This window comes from Gastrolobium bilobum, unplaced genomic scaffold (assembly GCF_033153095.1).
Source record: "Gastrolobium bilobum isolate Gb01-03AN ecotype WA unplaced genomic scaffold, APGP_CSIRO_Gbil_v1 utg6309, whole genome shotgun sequence".
NCBI lineage: Eukaryota > Viridiplantae > Streptophyta > Magnoliopsida > Fabales > Fabaceae > Gastrolobium > Gastrolobium bilobum.
The window spans coordinates 121,602-143,246 of NW_026899052.1; the positions used below are offsets into that span (position 1 = coordinate 121,602).

Sequence of the window (21,645 nt, forward strand, 5' to 3'; positions counted from 1 at the left end):
GGACTTGCTGTGATTTTCTTCTTTGCATACAATTCAGTCAGATTTGCACACAAACTATTAGAGTCCAGTAAGTGTAGTGTCCTCCATAGCAACACTGTCCTTTATTCCTTGTATCATCTTAAGGACTTGCCACATTGCTGGCCTCTGCTCCGGCGAGGTTGCACTGCAAATACTGGCAACCTCTGTGAGCATTTCTAGCCGGTTATCTTCACAACCATCATCATCCCTCATTGCTCTAACCCAATCTTGCAAATCCGTTGGCACAAGGAAAGGATGTTGGGAAGGATGTTTACCCGTCAAAAGCTCCAGCAGAAGCACCCCAAAAGCATACACATCAGACTTGGAAGTGGCCCTGCGGCTAGACTTTCGAACCTCTGGTGCTTTATATGCAGCAGAATCAGGATCCTCGGTGAATGAAGACGGGCCTGCAAGGAAGGCCAAACTATAGTCCGTAATACAAGCTTCAAAGTCCACTCCAAGAAGGACATTAGAGGACTTTAGGTTGCCATGAATTAAAGACGAAGCTTGGTGCATATATGCAAGTCCATGGGCTACATCTTCGGCAATTTTTAAACATGATGTCCAATGGAGGGGCTTAGCCCTTGCTGATCTTGAACCTGCACGTGAAGCAGCTATATCTTAGTTAAAAAAACAATCATCAAACATCAAATTAGCAAATTCATCTATGCCCATTTCCACATTCGGGATTTCCGAGCAAGAATTACAATAAAAGTTGGAACTTTTAAAATAAATTTTGTCAACAACGGGTCAAATGGATGAAGCACACTAGTCAACTTGCCATACGTAAAATTCGAATCAAACACTAAACCTAAATAGTCCAACCCCATAATTGTCAGCATTTGATGTCACACGACCCTGAAGCAAACCGGGCAGGAAAAAAAAAATTCAATAAATAGGTAACAATAACCCCAAATTGACCAATCTGAAACATCATATTCATACCACACATCACACATCACACATCACACAGCAACAATAACAACAACCAATAGCAGTCCAACACATAATCCATCAAATTGCAGCACCAAGCTCTACAACTTTTTCCCAGTTCGTTCATCACAAACCCAACAACCCAATACCCAATTTTAGCAATAGAATGCAGACACACATGATATAAGCTAAACATGAAAAAAAGAAAAAGTCTAATGTTGATTACCATGAACAAGGTTGAATAGACTGCCATTAGGTTGATAATCATATATAATAAGTCTCTCTCCCTTTGCCTGAAAATAAGCCCTCAAAGGAATCAAATTAGGGTGTCGAAGCCTACCGACCATCTCCATGCGTTTTTCAAACACTTCCCCACTCGTCACCGCAGTTTTCCCAGCATCCAACCTCTTCACCGTCAAGATCAAATGCGAATCCAACACCGCCTTGTACGTTGTTCCCAAACTACCCCTTCCAAGCAGTTCCGCCGAAGCCCTCATGAGCTGCTCCAGCGTGTAATTTTGCACCTCCCCGCAGCAGAACACTAGCTTCCCACTCTTATGCGCCTCCTCCAATTTCACCTTCAATTCCTCATTCCGCATCTCCACCACCGTAGTCACCGGAGGGGTACTTTCTAAAGCTTCCATTTTTCTCGACCCTTTCTGTTTCTGATTCTGATTCTGATTCTGTTTCTGTTTCTGTTTCTTAACCAACGCGATCACAAAAGCAAAGGCAGCGAGAACAGCAACCCCAACGGTGAACCCGAGAGCCAAACCGGTTTTTTTATGCTTCTTCTGGGTAGGGGAAGTAACAGTAACCACAACAATGCCGGTTGACTCTTCGTTCTGGCCTAACGGCGCGGAAGAGGAGGCGGTGTTGTTGGATGAACCAAAGAATCGAGAATGAGAGTCACACTGCTTGTGAAGAATCTCCCCGCAGAGACCAGGGTTTCCCAAAAACGACGTCGCGTGGAAACGAGAAAGTGTCGGAGTGACAGGAACCGGACCGGTGAGGTTGTTATTGGAGATGTTGAAGACTCTGAGCGCGGTCTGGTTCAGCGGGGGAAGTGAACCGGAGAAGGAGTTAGAGTCGAGCCGGAGGGAAATGAGGCGGTCGAGGAGGGTGAGTTGAACCGGAACTGGACCGGTGAGGTTGTTGTGTGATAATGAGAGAGTGAGGATTCGGTGAAGAAAGAGTATTGAAGGAGGGAAAGAACCCGAGAAATGGTTATGATCAAGAAAAAGAGACTTGAGGTTGATGAGTGGTGACAGATCCGGAATGGGTCCGAATAGCGAGTTGTTACGGAGACTCATGACTCGGAGCTGGTCGAGGCGAGTTAGGGTGTTGGAGGGAAAGAGGCCGCGGAGGCCCATGTCTTGAACGACGAAGCGTACAACCCTTCCCTGTGCGCATTTCACGCCCTGCCATTCGCAATAGTCGTATGGCTCGTTCAGTGTGTAGAGGAGCTTGTCGTCTAAGTCTGCTTCCCTCTTGAACGACAATAGGGACACCGCGTCTGAAGGTACCATCAGGTTGGCCGAGGATGCAACGGTGAAGTAGAAGAAGAGAAGGAAGAGTGTTTTGGAATAATGCATTGTTGTTTTGTTTTGTTCTGTGTCGTTTATGTTTTGTGTCTGGGGTTTGAGGGAGGGGGGGAATATACACAGTATGGTGTATCTTTGATTCACTCTATTCTGTGGTGGTCCAAAATACTTAAACGAAAAAAAAAACAACTTACCAAAAAAAAAAAACAAAACAAAACATTGACAGAACAGTGACTCTAGTGAGACTCAAAGAGTATGGCGAGGTGTCGTGTAATGCGTAACAGCTGGCCTTTAACTTGAACTCCCGTGAAAGTGGGGAATGGGGAAAATTCCTTTCTTTCTTTTTTTATTTATTTCCCTTTATTTCAAGTTTTCTCCATGTGAATCGTATGGTTTTAATTTTATTCTGTCTCTGTTTTTCATGGAACAGTGACATTTTTTTACGATTGGACAAAAAAATTATCAGACTGACACGTCAATAGTAAATTTTGTCAAAATACCACGCGGCATAATTCGCTACACAGTGTAGCGAATTATGAATGCAGGTAATTTCGCTACAAGTGTAGCGAAATATGCCACGTTAGAACTAAAAATGCCACATGTCAAGTTTTGAGAAATTCGCTACCCTACTTGTTACTTGCATTCATAATTCGCTACACTGTGTAGCGAATTATGCCGCGTGACATTTTGACAAAATTTACTGTTGACGTGGCAATCTGGTAATTTTTTGTCCAAACGTGACAAAATAGTCACTGTTACGATTTTCCTTACAATAAAGAAAAGGAATTGTAGATTCTAGTATATTATTCGGTGCATGATTTCTTTTATTTATCAAAATTAATGTAACCTTTGATTTATTTTTTTATTTTTTTTATAACAACCTTTGATTTATTTTTACATGTACATTAATGATGAAAGAAAGGAAATGTGCGTTTATCCTTTAATGCTAAAATAATAAATCCGAAAGAGTACTTCAAACTTCAAAGTCCCACTTTAATTTCTTTTTTATTTTCATTTCGAAAAGAATCTGTATGGGCCTTCTTAATTATTTGACAAAGAACATCAACATGAGTCTTTTAAGAGTTTCTTTTAATCTTTAGGACTCGTTTGGATGGATTTTTTTCTTCAGAAGTTGCTTTTTTTTTTTTAAAAAAAACATTTTTCATTTTTAGTTCATTTGGATATCTGCTTTTAAAAAAAACAGAAGTCACAAAAAAAGTCAAAAACTTATTTTTTTTGAAGTTAAAAATTTTAACTTTTAAAAAAGCAGAAGTCAAAAATCAAATATTTTTTTCAAAATCTAAATATTTTTATAAAAATATAAATAGTTTTAACTTTTGTAAAAAAACTTCTAAAATAAAAAAGAGATAGAAATTACTTTTTTCAAAAGTGCAAACAAACGGGCTCTTAGTTATTTATAAATTTGTTTTTAAGCATGACTTTTGCATGCGCAACAGTTGGTGCAAACTAATTCAAGTTAAGAAAATTGTGTAATATATATATAACAAATTTAAATCAACTCATAACTTATACGATGTCATGTGCCTAGTGCAATTTTTTTTTTTTTTTTGGACTTTTTTACTGAGAAAGGGAATTAAAACTGATCGCAAGACCTGGTGTATGTTTTATTTTAATTTTTTAGTTTTTTTAAAATGTAATTTGAATTATATTAAAGAGAAAAAATATATGTTTAAATTAAATATTATATAGTTAACATTTCTTAGTAACCATTTAAAATAAATATATTATAAATTAATATTTTATTTATAACTAGAGAGAGAAATGGCACTGCTAGCCCGTGAACCACATGCTCACAACAAGTGCACAACATTTTCTTACTTGCATCACAGAAAGTAAGCAATTTCAAAGGCCTAGCCAGAGTCTAAATCTAGCATGTCAAACAATATATCGCATCAAGAAAAGTCCGAATATAAAAACAACGATATAACATGTGAATTGTCATTGTCTTAATAAAATTCATAATAAATAAATAAATAAACAAAAGGACTGTTCTTTCAAGAGCCGCTGGGAGAAGAGGTATGAATAATTGAATATGACAACTTGAATGTGGTACAGATGGCTACCTTTCATTTCTATTAGCCAAAAAAAATGTGGTACAGATTAACTATTTTTAGTTACGTTGGTTTTTTCTTATTTTGTTCTTCTATTTTTCTATGATAAGACATACTTCATTGTTTTTATATGCGATTTTGAAAATAGAAAATTAATTTTTTTAATAGATTGAATTAATTTTTTTAATTGATTGAATTGGGTATTAGTTTTGATTTAAAAAAAACAACTAAACTCTCTCTCTCACACACATATACGTGGAGTTTGATTTTCTCATGTTGCATGAGAATTGAATTCTCGTGTTGTGACTCAATTAGTAGTGGGTCTCACATTTATTAAAAAAAATATATATCTTTGCAAGCAAACCGAAGGGTCACAACATGAAAATTCAATTCTCATGCAACATGAGAAAATGTTTTATATATATATATATATATATATATATATATATATATATATATATATATATATAATTTGGTGTTTGTCATTTTAAATGACATAAGTTATGTCATTTTATGAAAAAGATAGACATAAGGAATGAAAATCATGGGAGAGAAAGTGAGTGGTTTTTTTTTAAATTTAAATTTTAAATAAAAAAATAATTTTGTATCTATCTCTTTCTTAAAATGACATAACTTTATGTCATTTAAAATGACAAACACTTGTTATCAAAAAAAATAAAAAATGACAAACACTTTTTCCATATATAAAATACAAATTTATTATATCAGTTTTATTTATGGGTTTTATAAGAGTTATGTTGTAGAAAAAATAATCGTGTAAGGTTATAGAGATACGTTTTGCGTGCCGTAATTTCTTTTCTTTTTTTTCTTCAAAAAGTGTGGGCCCCACAAAATATTGTGTGTGTAGAAAAGTTTGTTATGTCATGTTAAATGACAAATGCAAACCCCTTTATTTATACATACACTTTTTAATATTTTATGAAATTATCATAATTATACATTTATGTTATTATATATTTTAAGAAACTATTATACAATCTGTGCTAATTAGTTTATTAAAGTACATTTAAGTGGAGATACATTTAGTAATTTGAGTAAGCATAAATAACCGAAATTTGTTAAACCATAAAATTTTCTTAATATAGATAACCCATAAGTTAAAGCATGTGAGTAAGATTGTGACTTGTGTAAATCCTCTTTTAGTAATTTGAACTTTGAAGATTTATAAATATCAACTAGGTCTTAACTTATGAAATGAGATATTTAATACTTTGAAATTTGAATTACTTTTTATCAGTGTTGTAAAACCCGGCCCGATCCGGCCGGGTCGACCCGGTGACCCGGTCACCAGACCGGTTCGAGTCGAGTGTTGGACCGGTCATGCATCGACCCGGTCAAACCCGGTCAAAACCCAGACAAACCCGGCCAAACCCGGTGACCCAGTCGGGTCATGCATTTAAAAAAAAAAACCAAAATTGTTTCATCTTGTAAAAAAAAATGTAAAACTCATTTTAAAAACTTTTTGTAATTTTATTTGCTAGTATACTCTTCTACAATGACCTCTTAGTTTCCAATACTGAAGTAATTTGTGGAATAATAAATCAGAGAATGTGACATATGTTATTTTAATGTAGTTGAATTTGAAAACTATGAGTTCAATGTCATTGAGAGGTATGTTTATGGGGATTCTGAGTTACAATTTAAATTGACATAGTAATAACATGCACTTTTATATTTATGCTTTATGTTTTTTAACTTATTTAGTGAACCTTGTTTAATTCATTTTAGATATGAGAATATAATTGAATTTATATGTTCGTATTTATATATATCTTTATATGTTTATATATATCCGGGTCAACCGGTCCGACCCGTGACCCACCGGTCCGACCAGTGACCCAGTACCCCGACCGGGTCGATGCCCGGGTCGGGTTTAACAACACTTCTTTTTATTATATGGGAATTATTAGTCTTCTTTTACATGAGGTAGTTTATCTCATTTTCTCTCACTTCGATTTTCGGACCTCACTTTTTTTTCTTTTTCTTTTTTTTTTGTAATGGTGGGTGATAACACATATTTTGTTACACTTATTTATTACTCTTGGTTGGTATTTTTAGATTTTATTTGAATTAAATAAAGGTCTTTTGGGTCAAATCAGAATTCTAGATTTTAATTGAGTTTAATTGATTTTCGTTATAATTTTCCAGATTTACACTACTTTCGTATTTGGCCATATCTCACTCTACAGATATCCGATTAACTCCGTTTTTGTTGAGTTTTGCAGCTAACAGGAAGGGCTACAATTGCTATTTCAGCTACTGAAGCCCAATTCGGACAGAAAGATGGTCGAAACCTGAGCCCAAGATGGACGTATTTTGTTGAAAATTTATTTTTACGTTTGAACTTAAGTTATAATTTTGAACCCAATGTACATGAGGCCCAGAGCCAATATTTCTGTTTTGTTTCCTTTTATTTTGGGTTGGATTTGTAGAGCCCGAAGTCCAGCTTGATTAGGGGTTAAAAGGGCGAGAGTAGGGACCTTGTGGATCATCTTTCGTTTGAATTTGAATTTTATAGTTTTGAAATTAATAGAATTTTTGTCTTTTCTCTCTCCTCTTTTCTTTAATCAACCCAAAGGTTGAGGATTCCATGGTTGAATCCTGAGGACCCGCGCCTCATTTTGAACCAAATTTGTTTCTCTTTCCAACTCGGTTTGGCATCGCGCGATTGTGGGTGTTCAGTCTGAGATACGCGATTGCGTTCTTAGGAAAGAGATTAACCATTAGATTTAATGGTTAGGTTGATTAACCCAATGAACTCAAGTCGAACGGGTTGATACTCCGCGATTGCGCGAGTAGACGCGTCGTATTCGACCAAACGCTAAGCGATCGCTTAGAGAGGGTTCTCAATTGGAAACAAGGATTCTGATTCAATTGAGATCAATCACGATTTGATAGTTATTTGTCCAATGATGGATATCCTTGGAATCCTAATTCTTGAGTTGGTTGCTTTTAATTTGATTATTCTTTCTTTTTATTTTATTTTTCATTTCCGTTTAAATTTACAATCATATTAAAATCCCCCATTTTAGTTTCCGTTTTTCTTTAATTTCCGTTTCTCCTTATTTTCTCTTTTCATTTAATTTCCATTTTCATTTGGTTTCCATTTTTTTTAATAACTGAGCATTTAAGTTCATTGCAAACTCCTTGAGAGACGACTCAGGTTGACGTTTTACTACAAAATTCTAATAAACCTGATTTAATTAATTTGCGCGAGTTCGACAGCTCGTGTCAGTGGGACCCACCTAGTTTCTCTCTACAACATAAGATACCTCTCATATGTAAAAGAAGATTAATAAAACCCTTATTATATACTCTCTAATACAAATTTAAGTTCTCACGTTTGAGATAGATATAATCAATTACAAACTCTATCTTCTATTGATTTATGTGGTAAGGAGCTTATTCCCCTTAACTAGAAGTCTTGAGTTTAAGCCCAAAATGGAGAAAATGGTCTTGGAGAGTTGCCTCGGTAATGAGTATGTGCTCGAATCGAATTAGTTAGGTAATCAATAAATCTACAGATATATTATAAATTCTTTCAGCTATAATTAATTAGGGTTTCGATTTTCTCATACAGTAGAAAATATGTATCTTATGTTATATACACATCTTGTGTGGGACCCCCATCTATTAAAAAAAAATATTATATGAAAATCGAAAAGTCATTGGTAGAAAAAAAACAACTCTCCTACAACATAAAAAAAAAGTTATCCCAATTATGTGTATCATATCATGAGAATATAGTTTCTTATATTGCATGAGATAATTTGATCTCATGCATATATAAAAAATAGATAAAATCCACTTATCTTATGTCATATGAGAAATTATATTCCCTTTTATCATTTTGCACTGTGGTGTTCTTACCTCAGTTTTCTTCTTATCATCCTTAAATTATCTTCTATATGCATAGAAAGTTTTTCTCCTCCTTAATTAATTATTCAACAAGACATATTTATTTTTGTAAAGAACTTTGTGATACATCACCCCAAAAGCTAGCTCAAAGGGTGGGAGTGCCCAAGACCTTATAAACTCCACATTAGTTGCACATACAACCAATGTGAGATTATATATCTCAACACGTCCCCTCACACGAGAGCCCATTGGGCTTGAAGAGTGGGCAATGCAACAGGCCCAGCCTACCTGTGCTAAGAAACGCCACATGAGAAAGTGGAGGGCGGCGAGGTTTTGATACCATGGGTTGTATGTTCAACTAATGTGAGACTATATATCTCAACAATATTAATTGATTATAAATAGTAAATATTAAAGAATCATTACCTCAAATTTTGTTATTTTAGTTAATCATGGAAATATATCTCATACGCATAGAATTAAGAAATTTTTATTGTATCCTTCGTAACATCAACTTTTTTTATTGTAATCTTACAATGTAAAATTAGAGAATTTAAAATTTAAAATTAACTTATGTTATTCTATTAATGATAATAATATGTTTAACTTAAAAAGTTAACAACCTCAAAATTAACAACAACAAAATTTAAATATATTTAATAAAAATTTAAAATATTATTACCGTATTCGTAGACATGAAATTGGAAAAAATTTATATCACATAAAATTAGGCATTATCTCACAAATACCACAATTTTTTTTTTATAATTTTAAACATTTTTCTCTTAAATACTTTCTTTTAATTTATCTTTTTATGTGAATCATAAAATATTTGTATAATGCATTTATTTGCTGTCTTCTGAAAAAAATCAAAAAATATCTAATATAAACTATTTTAATTGAATTGGGATATATTTGAGTTTAAAACCAAACCGATTGGAAAATAAAATAAAATAAATCAATAGAATTAATTAATCAAATGACTTTTCTTTTCAAAACCAATTCACTCTAATTGATCATTAACACTATCGAATTGATTGTAATAAATAAATAAATTACTCACGATCCAGTGAGGCAAAGCAATAGTCAAATAAAATTGAAAGGCCGAAATTTCTTAGTTACCAAATACATATATATGATTTTCTCCTTTTTGTGGATATACTGCAGAGAGGCTTGCACATGACAACCATATAGTGAACTTTGAGTTCACGTTATGCAGTCCATGCAATTATCTGATTCTGTGTTCATTACATTTGAACTTTAAGTGTACGTTAAGTCTCAAATTCGATTGGATATCTTAGTTGGAGATAAAATACCCCTTTATCTACTCTCACCGTCCCCAACTAAAACATATGCTATGTAGCAAAAAAAAAAAAAAAACATATGCTGCTCTGATTGCTCTCCTTTTTTAAATAATCATGAGCGCCAACAATAAGCATTTATAATTTTTTACCATGTTTACAACAAATATAAAAAGCGGGAGTGGATCATCTCAAGTTAAAATTTCATATAACCTGATTACGTGAAATTTTTATATCTATTTCTCTCTTCATATGTATTAAATATTGGACATGTATTTATGTTTATGGATGAGGCAAATTATCCCCATTCTTTACGTACATGAAAATTTATGACTTTTGTGGGATATATATAGATATAGAGAAAAATAGGGTCCTATGACACCAGTGTCAAATTTAAAGTTTGACACCTCATCTGAGAGCCGTTAGATAAAAAAATATCAATGACTCTAATTTGTAAGCATGTGACACCATTGATCTTTTTTGATCTAACTGCTCTCAGATGAGGTATCAAACTTTAAATTTGACACCGGTGTCAAAGGATCCTACCCCATTATGACAAGTATTTGTGTTTATGGATGAGTCCCTCTGGATGTATTTTTTCATGGCTCCCTAATAGATTAGTTTTTCAATTGCCACTTTGAGGTTCCAGCAGTCATCGGTGTTATGGTCGTAGCCTCTATGAAAATCATAATTTTTTTCCTGTTCTTTTGCACCTCAGGTTTAAGGGAAGGTGGCCTCTCAATATCGCAGAACTCTGAGTGCGTGACCTTCCAGAGAATTTCGAATCTGGAGAAATTGAGGGGATGTAATTATCATCATTGTCTCTGCTAAATTGACATCCCTTTTCTTTTTATTGCCATTAATTATCGCTTGATTTGCTGTTGTTCCTAGATGGGCCTTCCCGGTCAGCTTTTTCTTCTTTCGTGCTCCTTTTAAAATCTTTAATCCTCATGACGCCCTAAGCTCAACACTTCACTTCTTCCATCTTAATAACTCAGTATTGAGCAAGCTCATAAGCAAAAGGTGTTGGGCAAGTGGTCTCAAAACTCAAGAGGGGGGAGGTGAATTGAGTTTTAAAATATTTTCACAAAATGTCTCACTTTCCTTAAACAAATTTCTTGAGTTTCTATGTTCCCAGACAAGTAAAGTGTGATGAATAAAAACTAAGACAAGCAAATAATGAGCAATAAATCTAAATCTAAATATGTTCAAGTATGCAAACAATGCTTATCTAAAGAGATAAATGTTAGAGAGATTAGAAACAAGATGTATTTTGGTTCCATCACCACTACCGGGACCTACGTCCAGACCGAAGCCGCTTAATCAAATCTCACAAATGGTCAAGTTTCAAGGGTGCTTGACAAACCACTACAACCTCCAAGATTTTAGTTCTTGGAAACCTTACACTTTCACTCACTTTCTTAGGCTGTGAACAACCTTTTCACTAGGATTTCATTACCCTTAACTCAAGTAAACAGTAAGAGAGTGTTTAGAAATGAATAAGTACTCTTAAAGTATAGATTGAACAAATTGAAGCTTATGGGTATTGATCAATATCACAAGAATAGAGTTCAAGAAGTGTTTATGATCAAGATGAATAAGAATGAGTAATTGATATGTTTGATTCAAGAGGAATAGTCAAGAATTATTGTATATTCAATTAAACAGTGATTCAAATTTGTTGGAGGCGTAACAAATAAGTATATATAAGTATTGGACCGAAACTAGCCATTAATAGTCGTTTGAATGCTTACTGGTCACAAGTAATCAATTACTTTTCATAGAGTAATCGATTGCTTTATGAAGTAATCAATTACTTTGCAACAAGAAATCAATTACTCTGTCTCTCGGCAAAGTATTCGATTACTTTTAAAGAAAGTAATCAATTACTTTTTTATAGCAACTAATAATGCATCATTTTTTAGTTCAAATGTATTCCAACTTGACTCCAACCATTTTTTATGCAAGTCCTTGACTTAATGAAAATGTTTTGAATTTATAAAACATATAAAGGATCTTTTCTATGGATTTTTCAAATTTCCTTCAAGTATGTAAATCATAGATGATGCATGCATAAAAATAGGTATTCTTTGAGCTCATTCACGCAATATTAATCAATTACTTTTGCATTTAATTGCTTGATTGGATCTTCTTATTTTTAGCTTTTCTTCTTATAAACAGAAGTTAGGCCAAATAGGTTTTGAAAAAAACTTTTATAATGAAGAAAAAAAATCAAAAGCCAAAAGCTCATAGGAAGAGCTTTTGTTAAGCTTTTATCAGCTTTTCTTGAATTGTGAGCTTTGTTCGAAATGAAGAGCCATAGAGATATAGAGATAGACTTTTCTTGAAATGTGTGCTTTTAAGTAACTTGTAAGCTAAAAATTTTATGTAATCATCAAACAACTTTTAGTATTTTTTTTAGCTTTAGCTTTAAAGTAACTTCTAGCTTACAAAAAAAGATGATCCAAACAGGTTCTAAGTCTAAGTCCTATAGATGTATAATACTTGTAGGCTCTTGGACTTAAGTTCTTCCATTGTAGCTTAATTCTTGATCTTCTCTTTGGACTTGGTCATTTGTCTTGATGGTTTTGCCTTTGTTGACTTGTTGAATTGCTTCCTTGGGCTTCTTTTTATTGTTGTAAGATGTATCACTTTTGAAGTTTTATTCCAAGTTTGTATGTTATCATCAAAACTCTTACATAATTGAAATCTTCATTTTGAGTGCTTTGGTTCCACAAAGGGATCATTCAGAAGGCAAAAAAAGATTATGTGCACTTGCACTTTGGGATCTAAACCCATTGCAATGACAACCTCTTTACCAAACCACTCGATCTAAAAGTGTAAAGACTCGCTCGATTGCTACATAAATTGGGCGAGGTCATATGTTATTTGTGATGAAAATGAGTTTGTTTCCCTATAGGGAATGTTTTAAAACCCAGATCGAATCAGCTAGGACAACCCAGGTTTCGGTAACCTAATAAGGGTACCGGTTCAAGCTGGCCATTGGATCGGTCATGCAGTTGAACTAGTTTCGACCAATTGATTCGGCCGAGTTTTGGTGACTCACAGGTCAAACGGAACCCCGTGGGTCAAGCTGTTTTCTCCCTTAAACTGGTTTTTTAAAAATTTGACAAAATATTTCACTTTTGAAAATGACTGTGAATCAAACTCAGCCTATAAGAATGAGTAGTGTTATCACTTGTCACTGGGCTACCCTCAATTGTTGGTCAAAATGCACCTTATAATATATTTATTATATAATCTAATATAAATTTATGACAATATATTCCACTTTTAACAGCGGCCAAGAATCGAACCCAGCTTATGAGAGTGAATAATGTTACCACTTACCACTGAGTTACCCTCAATTATTGGTCAAAATGGACCTTATAATATATTTATTATATAATTTAATTAAATCGGTTGAACTCGTGACCCAACAGTTGAACCAATGACCCAATAATCCAATACCTCAACCGAGTCGATGACTGGGCCGAGTTTTAAAACGCTACCTATAGGAGGGTTGTATGTCAATATAATAGTGATATAGTGAGTCAGAGGTATAGACCGAAGCTTAACAAGAGAGTTACCATGTATGGGTCTTAGGAAAAGGCTGGGTATCAAGGGAAAGTGATGTGCATAGTGACTATTGAGGCTGTATTTCTATAGAATAACAATAAGGTGAGCAAGGGTGCAAAATGTGTCTCCTCAATAGCATAAGAGGGGTACATATAGGTGGAGAAAATTCTCCAATAATGAGTGAGAGAGTCATAACCATTTTGCCCTTATTGGGCCTATTAAGTGTAGTCAAGCATCCTGCCTGGTGAATGAGGTACATGTGCAAGAGGAATAAAACTTAGTGTAATAAGCATGTAAGTTATCTCATTTTAAGAATGTAGGGACATAACCCCTACATGGGTGTAGGGGTTTTAGAGGACATCCCAATTGATTAAACACATATGACTAGTCCAGAACAAGTTGCATATTGTAATCCATTTTATTTTTATGAATTATTTTAACTTGCCCTACATATATCCCATCTAGATGGTTTAGAGAAAGAATTTTATATATATGGGATAATAATTTCTCCTATTGTAAGAGAAGTTACCCATCTTCCTATAGAGACAATAATCCAGTAAAAAGAAAAGAGAAGGAGGTGAGAAAAAAAATTGCAATGAGACCTGTAAGAACCCGCACCGTTAATTAAGGAATTTAATTAATTAATTATGAGAAAAATAGGAAATGATTCCATAATTGACCCTAATAATTATTATGAGGCTCTAATAATTATGGTAAGTGATTAAGAATGCTGAAAGTCGCTTTTCGGAAGAAAAGTGCAAATACCGGTTCTGATAGTCGGTATAAATGCGTACCGAAAAAGTATCCCAGAAAATTATAATAAGTGCATGATAATTACTAGAATAATATATAGGACTTGTAAAATGAGTTTCAAGTCCAAATAATGAAAACTGGTGCCAGAATTTGATACTGGCTATGAAAAGCGCGTACCGGAAAGGTGCTCAGAAAAATATACGAAAAATATGATAAATCTTGTAAAATAGAGTAGGTTAAGAATCCCGAGTTTGGGATTAAAATGCTCAGTGTAGCAATTAAAGTTAATACTGTGTGATTTCATTTAAGTGGACTATATATATGACTTTTAGGCACAAAACCCTAGGCCATACACTCTTGTACGTGGATGCCTTGAGGGTGGCTGATCAGCTTGTGCACTTCTCCTTGCCTCTTCACCATTTTGAGGGTTTGTGACCTTTTCCTTCATTTCTTCTCCTCTTTAGTTGGGGAAACACTTGGGTGAGTGCCTTGGGAGGTTGAGGTTCAGCTCTTGCTGAGTAGAGGGTGCTGTTTGGGGAGAGTTTGAGGATTTACTTTGTTTGTTTGGGTTGGTGGAGCCATAGTCATGGCATTTGGAGGTCCAAGTGGTGGCCTTTGGTGATAAAGAACCAACCTTGGAGGTGTCATTTTCGTGCTCTATGTATAGCCAGTTTTTGGGAGCCTCTAGTGAGCTCCAAGAGCACTTCTTTTTCTGTGTGAAGCTTGGGTGAGTGGTTCAACACTTTAACTTTAATTCTTGAGCTTAAAAATTGAACCTTGATGCATCTAAAGGCTAAAAGATGATAACTTAACGTTGGGTAATGTCAAACACACTTAGAAGTGCATGTTTAAGTATTTATAATCGGTAAAAACCCAACCTTGGAAGGATATCTTCACGAAATGCAGTTTCTGCATTCTGTCTTGAAATATCCGGATATCTGCCCATGAAATATCCGGATATTGGATATCCGGATATGGTGATTTGGATATCCGGATGATATGAGAATCTGTATATCCGGATATTGCATATCCGGATATTGCATATCCAGATATGGACAGTGAGATATCCGGATATTGCATATCCGGATATGTACCAGTGGAATATCCGGATATTCTGGGATTTCGTAGAACAGTAGCTGTGTTGTGTGTACAGTAGGCTATTGGGGGTTTGTGAACCCTAGATTGATGAAGTTGAACTTCTGTTTTAATTGAACTAAGTCTGAATCATATGATTAAGGGCTTATGGCTTGTGAGAAGCCTTAAGACATAATTCGTAATATGAAAACGTAGTCTTTATGTTTACGCTTTTGAGCTATGAATGTTGATATACTTGCTGGTCCTAAATCAGATTGTGATCTGCTGTGTGTTGGACTTTGAGCTTGTGGCTTTGGATAGCTAGCTTAGAGGTAAGCTTTCCTGTCCTCGGTTTAGCCATGTTGTGGTTCCACCATGTCCCATGGGGGTATGGTTATATGCATGATGTTGTCTTCATGTACTGTTTTATTGAAATGCTATGGAGCTGTTAAGTGCAATTGTTGTATGATATTTATGTGGTGTTTGCCTTAAAGGGAAACCATGGGGTGGCCCTTTAGGGGTGGGTACAGCATGGGCTGGTACTGTGTGGGTAATAGACGTATTTCTGCATATCTCTGATCAGTAGAATAGTTATAACCCACATGACATGATTATCTGCTGCATTGCACTATTTTGGAAATTATATTGTTAAATTGCTTTTGAACTTATATTGCACATGTAAGTGAGCTTGGGGTGGAAGATCCTTGAGGACCCCTTGTCTTACTGAGATTTTTGTTAGAGATCTCACCCCACGTTTGGAGCGCTTATTTCAGGTTCAGGTAAATGTTGGGGTTGAGACCTCAGGCGGCAGGAGGTCGGAGCTGAGTTAGATATTGCTGTTATATTTTGCTGACTTGTTGGATGCTGGTTATGCATGCTGCTTTATGCTTTTAGCTTCAGTTTATGATTGTATATCATCTTGTTGAGACGCTGTTGATTTGGTGAGCATGGGGATTGTCCATGACACATAGTATTGTTTATGTCTTGTTTTATTTGGAGTTGTAATAATGTATCAGGATTATGGTCCGGACTACGAGTTGTAGATCCGTGATTTTAGATACACACTTTATTTATATATTGAGGTATTTCAGTAGACGTCTTATTGCAATTTACATACATACGATATTTTATGAAATTGATTAAATAATCAACTTGGCTAAGTATATGACGTCATAATTGGAAAAGAAAAAGATATTCCGCAATTTTTATTAAGCGCAGCTTAATACGATGTAATGTTAACAAACCAGGTATACACGGGGTGTTACAAGACCCACCATTTTATGTTTCTGTAGGTTGAGACTAGAGAGGTAACTCCTGCTACAACTAGAGAAGTTATTATCCATATATATATATATATATATATATATATATATATATATATATATTTAGGATCCTTTGACACCAATGTCAAATTTGAAGTTTGACACCTCATCTGAAAGCCGTTAGATCAAAAAAGATCAATGGTGTCACATGCTTACAAATCAGAGTCGTTGATTTTTTTGATCTAATAGCTCTCAGATAAGGTGTCAAAGTATCCTACCTCATATTTTATATATATATATATATATATATATATATATATATATATATATATATTCAATAGCCAAAGCTATTTTACATTTTGATCAATATTTAAAAAGTTTTTTTAAGTAAAAAGAATAGTATTTTGATTTTTTCCAAAAATAAAAAATTATTATTTTAGCTTTTTTCTATTTTTTTTAAGTTGCATCCAACAAGCATATGAGATAAAAAGCGTTTTTATTTTAAAAAAATATTAGCTTGTTGAAGAATAAAAGAAAAAACTCAAAAGATAATTCTTAATCTGCTGCGAGTTTGGCTAGCCAAGACTGTTAGCCTGCTGAATTTAAAAAAAAAAAACTTGCAGAAAGCTACCCGCCTCCTTTGTTTACTTTTAGGCCTAATATTTTTTATAAATTTTTTGACATATTTACTGCCATAAAATGAAATGGATTAGATTTCTAAATTTATTTTCTAAATACGGATCTAATACACACTATTCCTGTTTTTGGGCGACCTGTGCTGAGTTGCCATACCTAAATACAAAATGAGCCCTATCTTTCCAGTGAAGTTTGCTATTTCTATGGTGATTATCATGGGACAGTCCCCATTAATGTCGATACCTTGTCCAATGTGAAGATTTTAGTACTCCGTAGTTTAAGTACTCAATACATCATTTATTAAAAAAAAAAAAAAAAAAGTCTCTTAACAATATTTATCCTATTCCTATTTTATGGTTAATGGTACATTAGTTCTATTTTTTTGTTATTAATTTAAATGAGAAAAGTTATACTTACAACTTTTTTTTTACAATCTCTTACAACGGTATCTTAACGCCGTTGATTTCTACCAATCAACGGTTATCATTTATTGTGAATTAATAATTAATTAATGGGTTTAATTTGTGAAAATCATAACCGTTGATTAGCAGAAATCAACGGTGTTAAGATATGATTGTAAGATGTTGTAAAAAATAAAGGTTGTAAGTATAATTTGCGAAAATCATAACCGTTGATTGGCAGAAATCAACAGTGTTAAGATATTGTTGTAAGATGTTGTAAAAAATAAAGGTCGTAATTATAACCTACCTCAATTTAAATAAAGAAGTACCTAGCACTAAAAATATACACCTCTTAATGGGTTTATTGCGTATCTAGTAGATTGAATTTACTATGATGGCCATTCTCAGATGACTTTGCCGTGCGAAACTTGTTTCTCTTCCACCAGAAAATCCTCCTTTAATGGTGGCAAGCAATGACTACTTTAGGGTGAATTTCATGCATAACATATGTAAAAAAATGTTACAAAATCTTAAATGTTAGTCACAAGTCACAGCTTGGGAACACCATATGCTTTGGCGGAAATATGCGAATACCAAATGGCCAAATGGTCGCTTCAATCAAGTTTGTTGACGGATGATTGACTATTGTTGTGATGCCCTGTGAGATGTGTGCTATTGTCTATTCTAGAAAGAATAAAAAAAGAAAAAAGAAAAGAAAGAATCTTCCTTTCATATTTTCTAAAAGCCAATTACTGCCATCCATAATTGGACAGCTTAAATTATGTGCCAACCTTTCATCACATGGAGGTCCCTGCGTGTTCCTCTTTTTCTGTTCTTTCCCACAATTTCAAAGGCCACCTTAGTACACTTCTTGACCCAATACGGGGCACACATTCCACCAATATCATGTCACCGTTAATTTTCATGATGATCAGTTTGAGCCAAAGGCATTTTGACAAAAGTCATAAGCATACAAAGAAAAGTATTTTTAATCAAAAAAATTTAAACACTTTGGTAAATGATTCACAGTGATCTAGTCTTAGCAAGTGATCACTTTGTGTATGTGTGTGTCATGTCTTATTCTATATAACCAAAGGGCTGAAGTTCTTTTGGGTTATTGTTGATTTTTTGTTTTTTGGTGGGTGGAGTCTTATTGAGGTTTTAAACTTTTTTGGAGAGTCTTATTGATGTTTTGCTTATTCAAGTATTGGACCTTCAAAACATCGTACACATCAGGCCCCTGTCAAATTTGGGCCTTAATTTTCCCAAAGGCCACACACATGTAAATCCATTTCATGCTTCAGCCTAACTGTTTTCCTTGTAAAACTCACGTCTTTTTGTAATACTAAATTTATTTTATATCTATCAAGAGTTATATTAATATCTTTCCATATATTTATATATAATTCAAGAACTCTAAATTATGCTAATTATATATGTATTTTATTTTTTTGTCATTCAAGGTCAAAGGAAAAAAAGAAAAAGAAAAAACAAACTTGCATTGTCAGCAATATGAGAATTAGTTCCATGAAGTCATGTGTGGTTACTTAACTGAATACTCCCTGAGAGAAATACACGTTAAAGTGTTCTCCATCATAGTCCATAGACAAAATCTGCTTCTAAAACCAAATTACAAGGAAAACAAGTTGAAACCGTCTTAGTGTATCTTTATTAGTATATCTACTACTAACTACAAACACGATAATCACATTTATTTCAACTAGGGGAATCGTTGCAGGTACTTTGTCTACTTCAGAGGTAGCTATTTGTCTAATAAATTACCAATATTCTAAGGAGGTGGTTACGTATGAACAAAATCATAATTCAACAAGGAAAAGCGACTTGTGGCTTGTAATTAGTTACTGGGTCGCTACGGCTATTGTCTCTATCATCACCCTCATCTCAGGTCCAACCACCCCCAATGCACCACTCTTCTAGCTAGCTCTTCCCACACCCAAACCTGTTTAGGTTCAGCATGAACAATCCTTCATAAACAAAATAATCTATATTAGGAATTAATTAATGCAAAAAACACCAACCCCATCAAGAATAACCAAATTCAATTATAACAAATTAAACTATTTCGCTCACATATAATGTTATTTTCAGTTCTAGTCTAGACGCTTGAAAGAGGGTCATGACTCAAAGTAATGTAAGGTCACTCTCAATATACACACATTGCTTCAACTCTCTCTTTTGCTACTCCAATACTTCTTTAAAATCAAACCTTCTTTCCCAATACTCTCTCAGAGCTCAGAATCTCTTCCAAGCCAACCAGAAAGAAGAGAGATTCTGAAGAAAAAAAAAAACACCATGAAGAACACAAACAACAATACAAAACTCATCCTCCTCCACCCTTATATCCAGAAACAAGGAAGCTCCAATCGCCTATGGCTTCTAGCTTTCATATCAATTCTTACCATTGCTTTTCTTGTCACCCTCATTTACACAAGAGAATCCACCATTATTCCCTCAGCAACTTCAACTGTCATAGCCTCAACCACCCCAGTTTCAGGGTTCGGAAGTTCACCATTGCCAGCCACAGTAATCAACACTCTCCTCCACTATGCATCAAAATCCAATGACACGTTCCACATGCCACACTCAGACCTCAAACCCATCTCTGATGTGCTCCGAAAATGCTCTTCACCTTGCAATTTCCTCGTCTTTGGCCTCACACACGAGACCCTTCTCTGGAAAGCTCTGAACCACAATGGCAGAACAGTTTTCATTGATGAAAACCGCTACTACGCTGCATACATAGAAGAAAAGCACCCTGAAGTCGATGTCTATGACGTTCAATACACCACCAAACGTAGTGAGATGAAAGAGCTCATAGCTTCAGCAAAAGAACAGGTAGCAAATGAGTGCAAGCCAGTGCAGAATCTTCTATTTTCAGATTGCAAACTTGGACTCAATGACCTTCCCAACCATGTGTACGAGGTTGACTGGGATGTTATATTGGTGGATGGGCCACGTGGGGATTGGCCGGAAGCCCCCGGAAGAATGTCGGCGATCTTCACCGCCGGCGTGCTGGCCAGAAGCAAGAAGGGTGGTAATCCAAAGACTCATGTGTTTTTGCATGATTTCTTTGGAGAAGTGCAAAAGGTTTGTGGGGATGAGTTCTTGTGCAAAGAGAATTTGTTGGAGGCTAGTGAGACTTTGGGGCATTATGTTTTGGAAAGGATGGATGAAAGTAGTGTCAAGTATTGTAAGAATCAAACATCTTCTGGGTGGTCTGGGGTTTCTTCATCAACTTAGTTACTATCTCTCCCATCCACAAAAGCAGCTAAGAATCATCTTAGTCACAATTGGTTCTTCATCCTTCTTTTCTGGGTATTTATGATCCTTTTTACATTGCTGCTACATTTTGTTTACTTCTTGGCTGGGGTTTGTAAAAAATAATTCTTTTTTACTTTACCTTTTCATTTTAAAGCACTCAAAATTGTAATTTCTTCAATGAATTCAAGCTTCCAAATGTCAATTGAGGATAATGCGAAAAAAAAAAAAAAAAGTGGATTATGCAATTGACAAAGAAAACGAAAATGGTTTGTTTAATTGCATCTGATAGTACAGATTCCATTTTTACTCCACATTTTATGGTTAAAACTTTCATTGACTTGCTGCAATACTCTTAGAAAGGCTACTACTCATCCTTCAGCTGATGTTTTCACAGTTAGCGTTGTAATGCAATGAAATATAGAAAGCTAATTTGGGTTTGAAGTTCCTTAGTAGACAATAAGATATTTAGAGGTTAGTCAGAATTATTTGGTCTTAACTATCGGTGTAAATCAGCTAGACTTTTAATTTAAATAGTCTATACCTATATAAAATATTTTATGCCTAGCCTGTTAGCTTTATATAGACACAAATTATAAGTCTGATTTGATCTATATTTAAAAAATAAAAGTATTGCCTAGTCTTGTTAGCCTGTTTAAATCTATTACATATTCAATAATTAAAAAAAAAATTAAAATAATTTACTTTATTATTTGAAATTATTAAAATAATAATTTTATTCATTTTATTTAAAATAAATAATATGATATAGGCTAACCTCTAGGCTTGTAGATCCGATATATAAAAAAAAAACTATGACCTGTTTTCTAAATAAGCATTTTTAAAAGTCTAAACCTGCTCTATTTGATTATATTTAATAGGCTGAGTCTGACCTAATATAAACTAAGGCGTAAGCC

The 21,645-nt window shown here is 34.3% G+C and overlaps 2 protein-coding genes across 2 annotated transcripts; one reads left to right on the top strand and one right to left on the bottom strand.

Moving 5' to 3' along the window:
- Positions 1–26: 26 nt before the first annotated feature.
- LOC133286604 (probable inactive receptor kinase At5g67200) lies at positions 27–2,478 on the bottom strand. The gene is made up of 2 exons (XM_061484037.1): positions 1,178–2,478; positions 27–617 (listed from the first exon to the last, which is right to left on the bottom strand). Exons 1-2 carry the CDS (start codon positions 2,475–2,477, stop codon positions 58–60), a joined length of 1,860 nt encoding a protein of 619 aa, XP_061340021.1. The 5' UTR covers position 2,478; the 3' UTR covers positions 27–57.
- Positions 2,479–19,755: 17,277 nt separating this feature from the next.
- On the top strand, positions 19,756–20,882 carry LOC133286590 (protein IRX15-LIKE-like). The gene has a single exon (XM_061484023.1). It carries the CDS (start codon positions 19,763–19,765, stop codon positions 20,708–20,710), a length of 948 nt encoding a protein of 315 aa, XP_061340007.1. The 5' UTR covers positions 19,756–19,762; the 3' UTR covers positions 20,711–20,882.
- The last annotated feature ends 763 nt before the right edge of the window (positions 20,883–21,645 follow it).

Excerpts from the sequence above, each read along its gene's own strand:
- LOC133286604 (XM_061484037.1), bottom strand. The coding sequence starts at position 2,477 with ATGGTACCTTCAGACGCGGTGTCCCTATTGTCGTTCAAGAGGGAAGCA. Across the intron at positions 618-1,177 it reads TCTATTCAACCTTGTTCATG|GTTCAAGATCAGCAAGGGCT; the intron begins GTAATCAACATT and ends CTTCACGTGCAG.
- LOC133286590 (XM_061484023.1), top strand. The coding sequence starts at position 19,763 with ATGAAGAACACAAACAACAATACAAAACTCATCCTCCTCCACCCTTAT.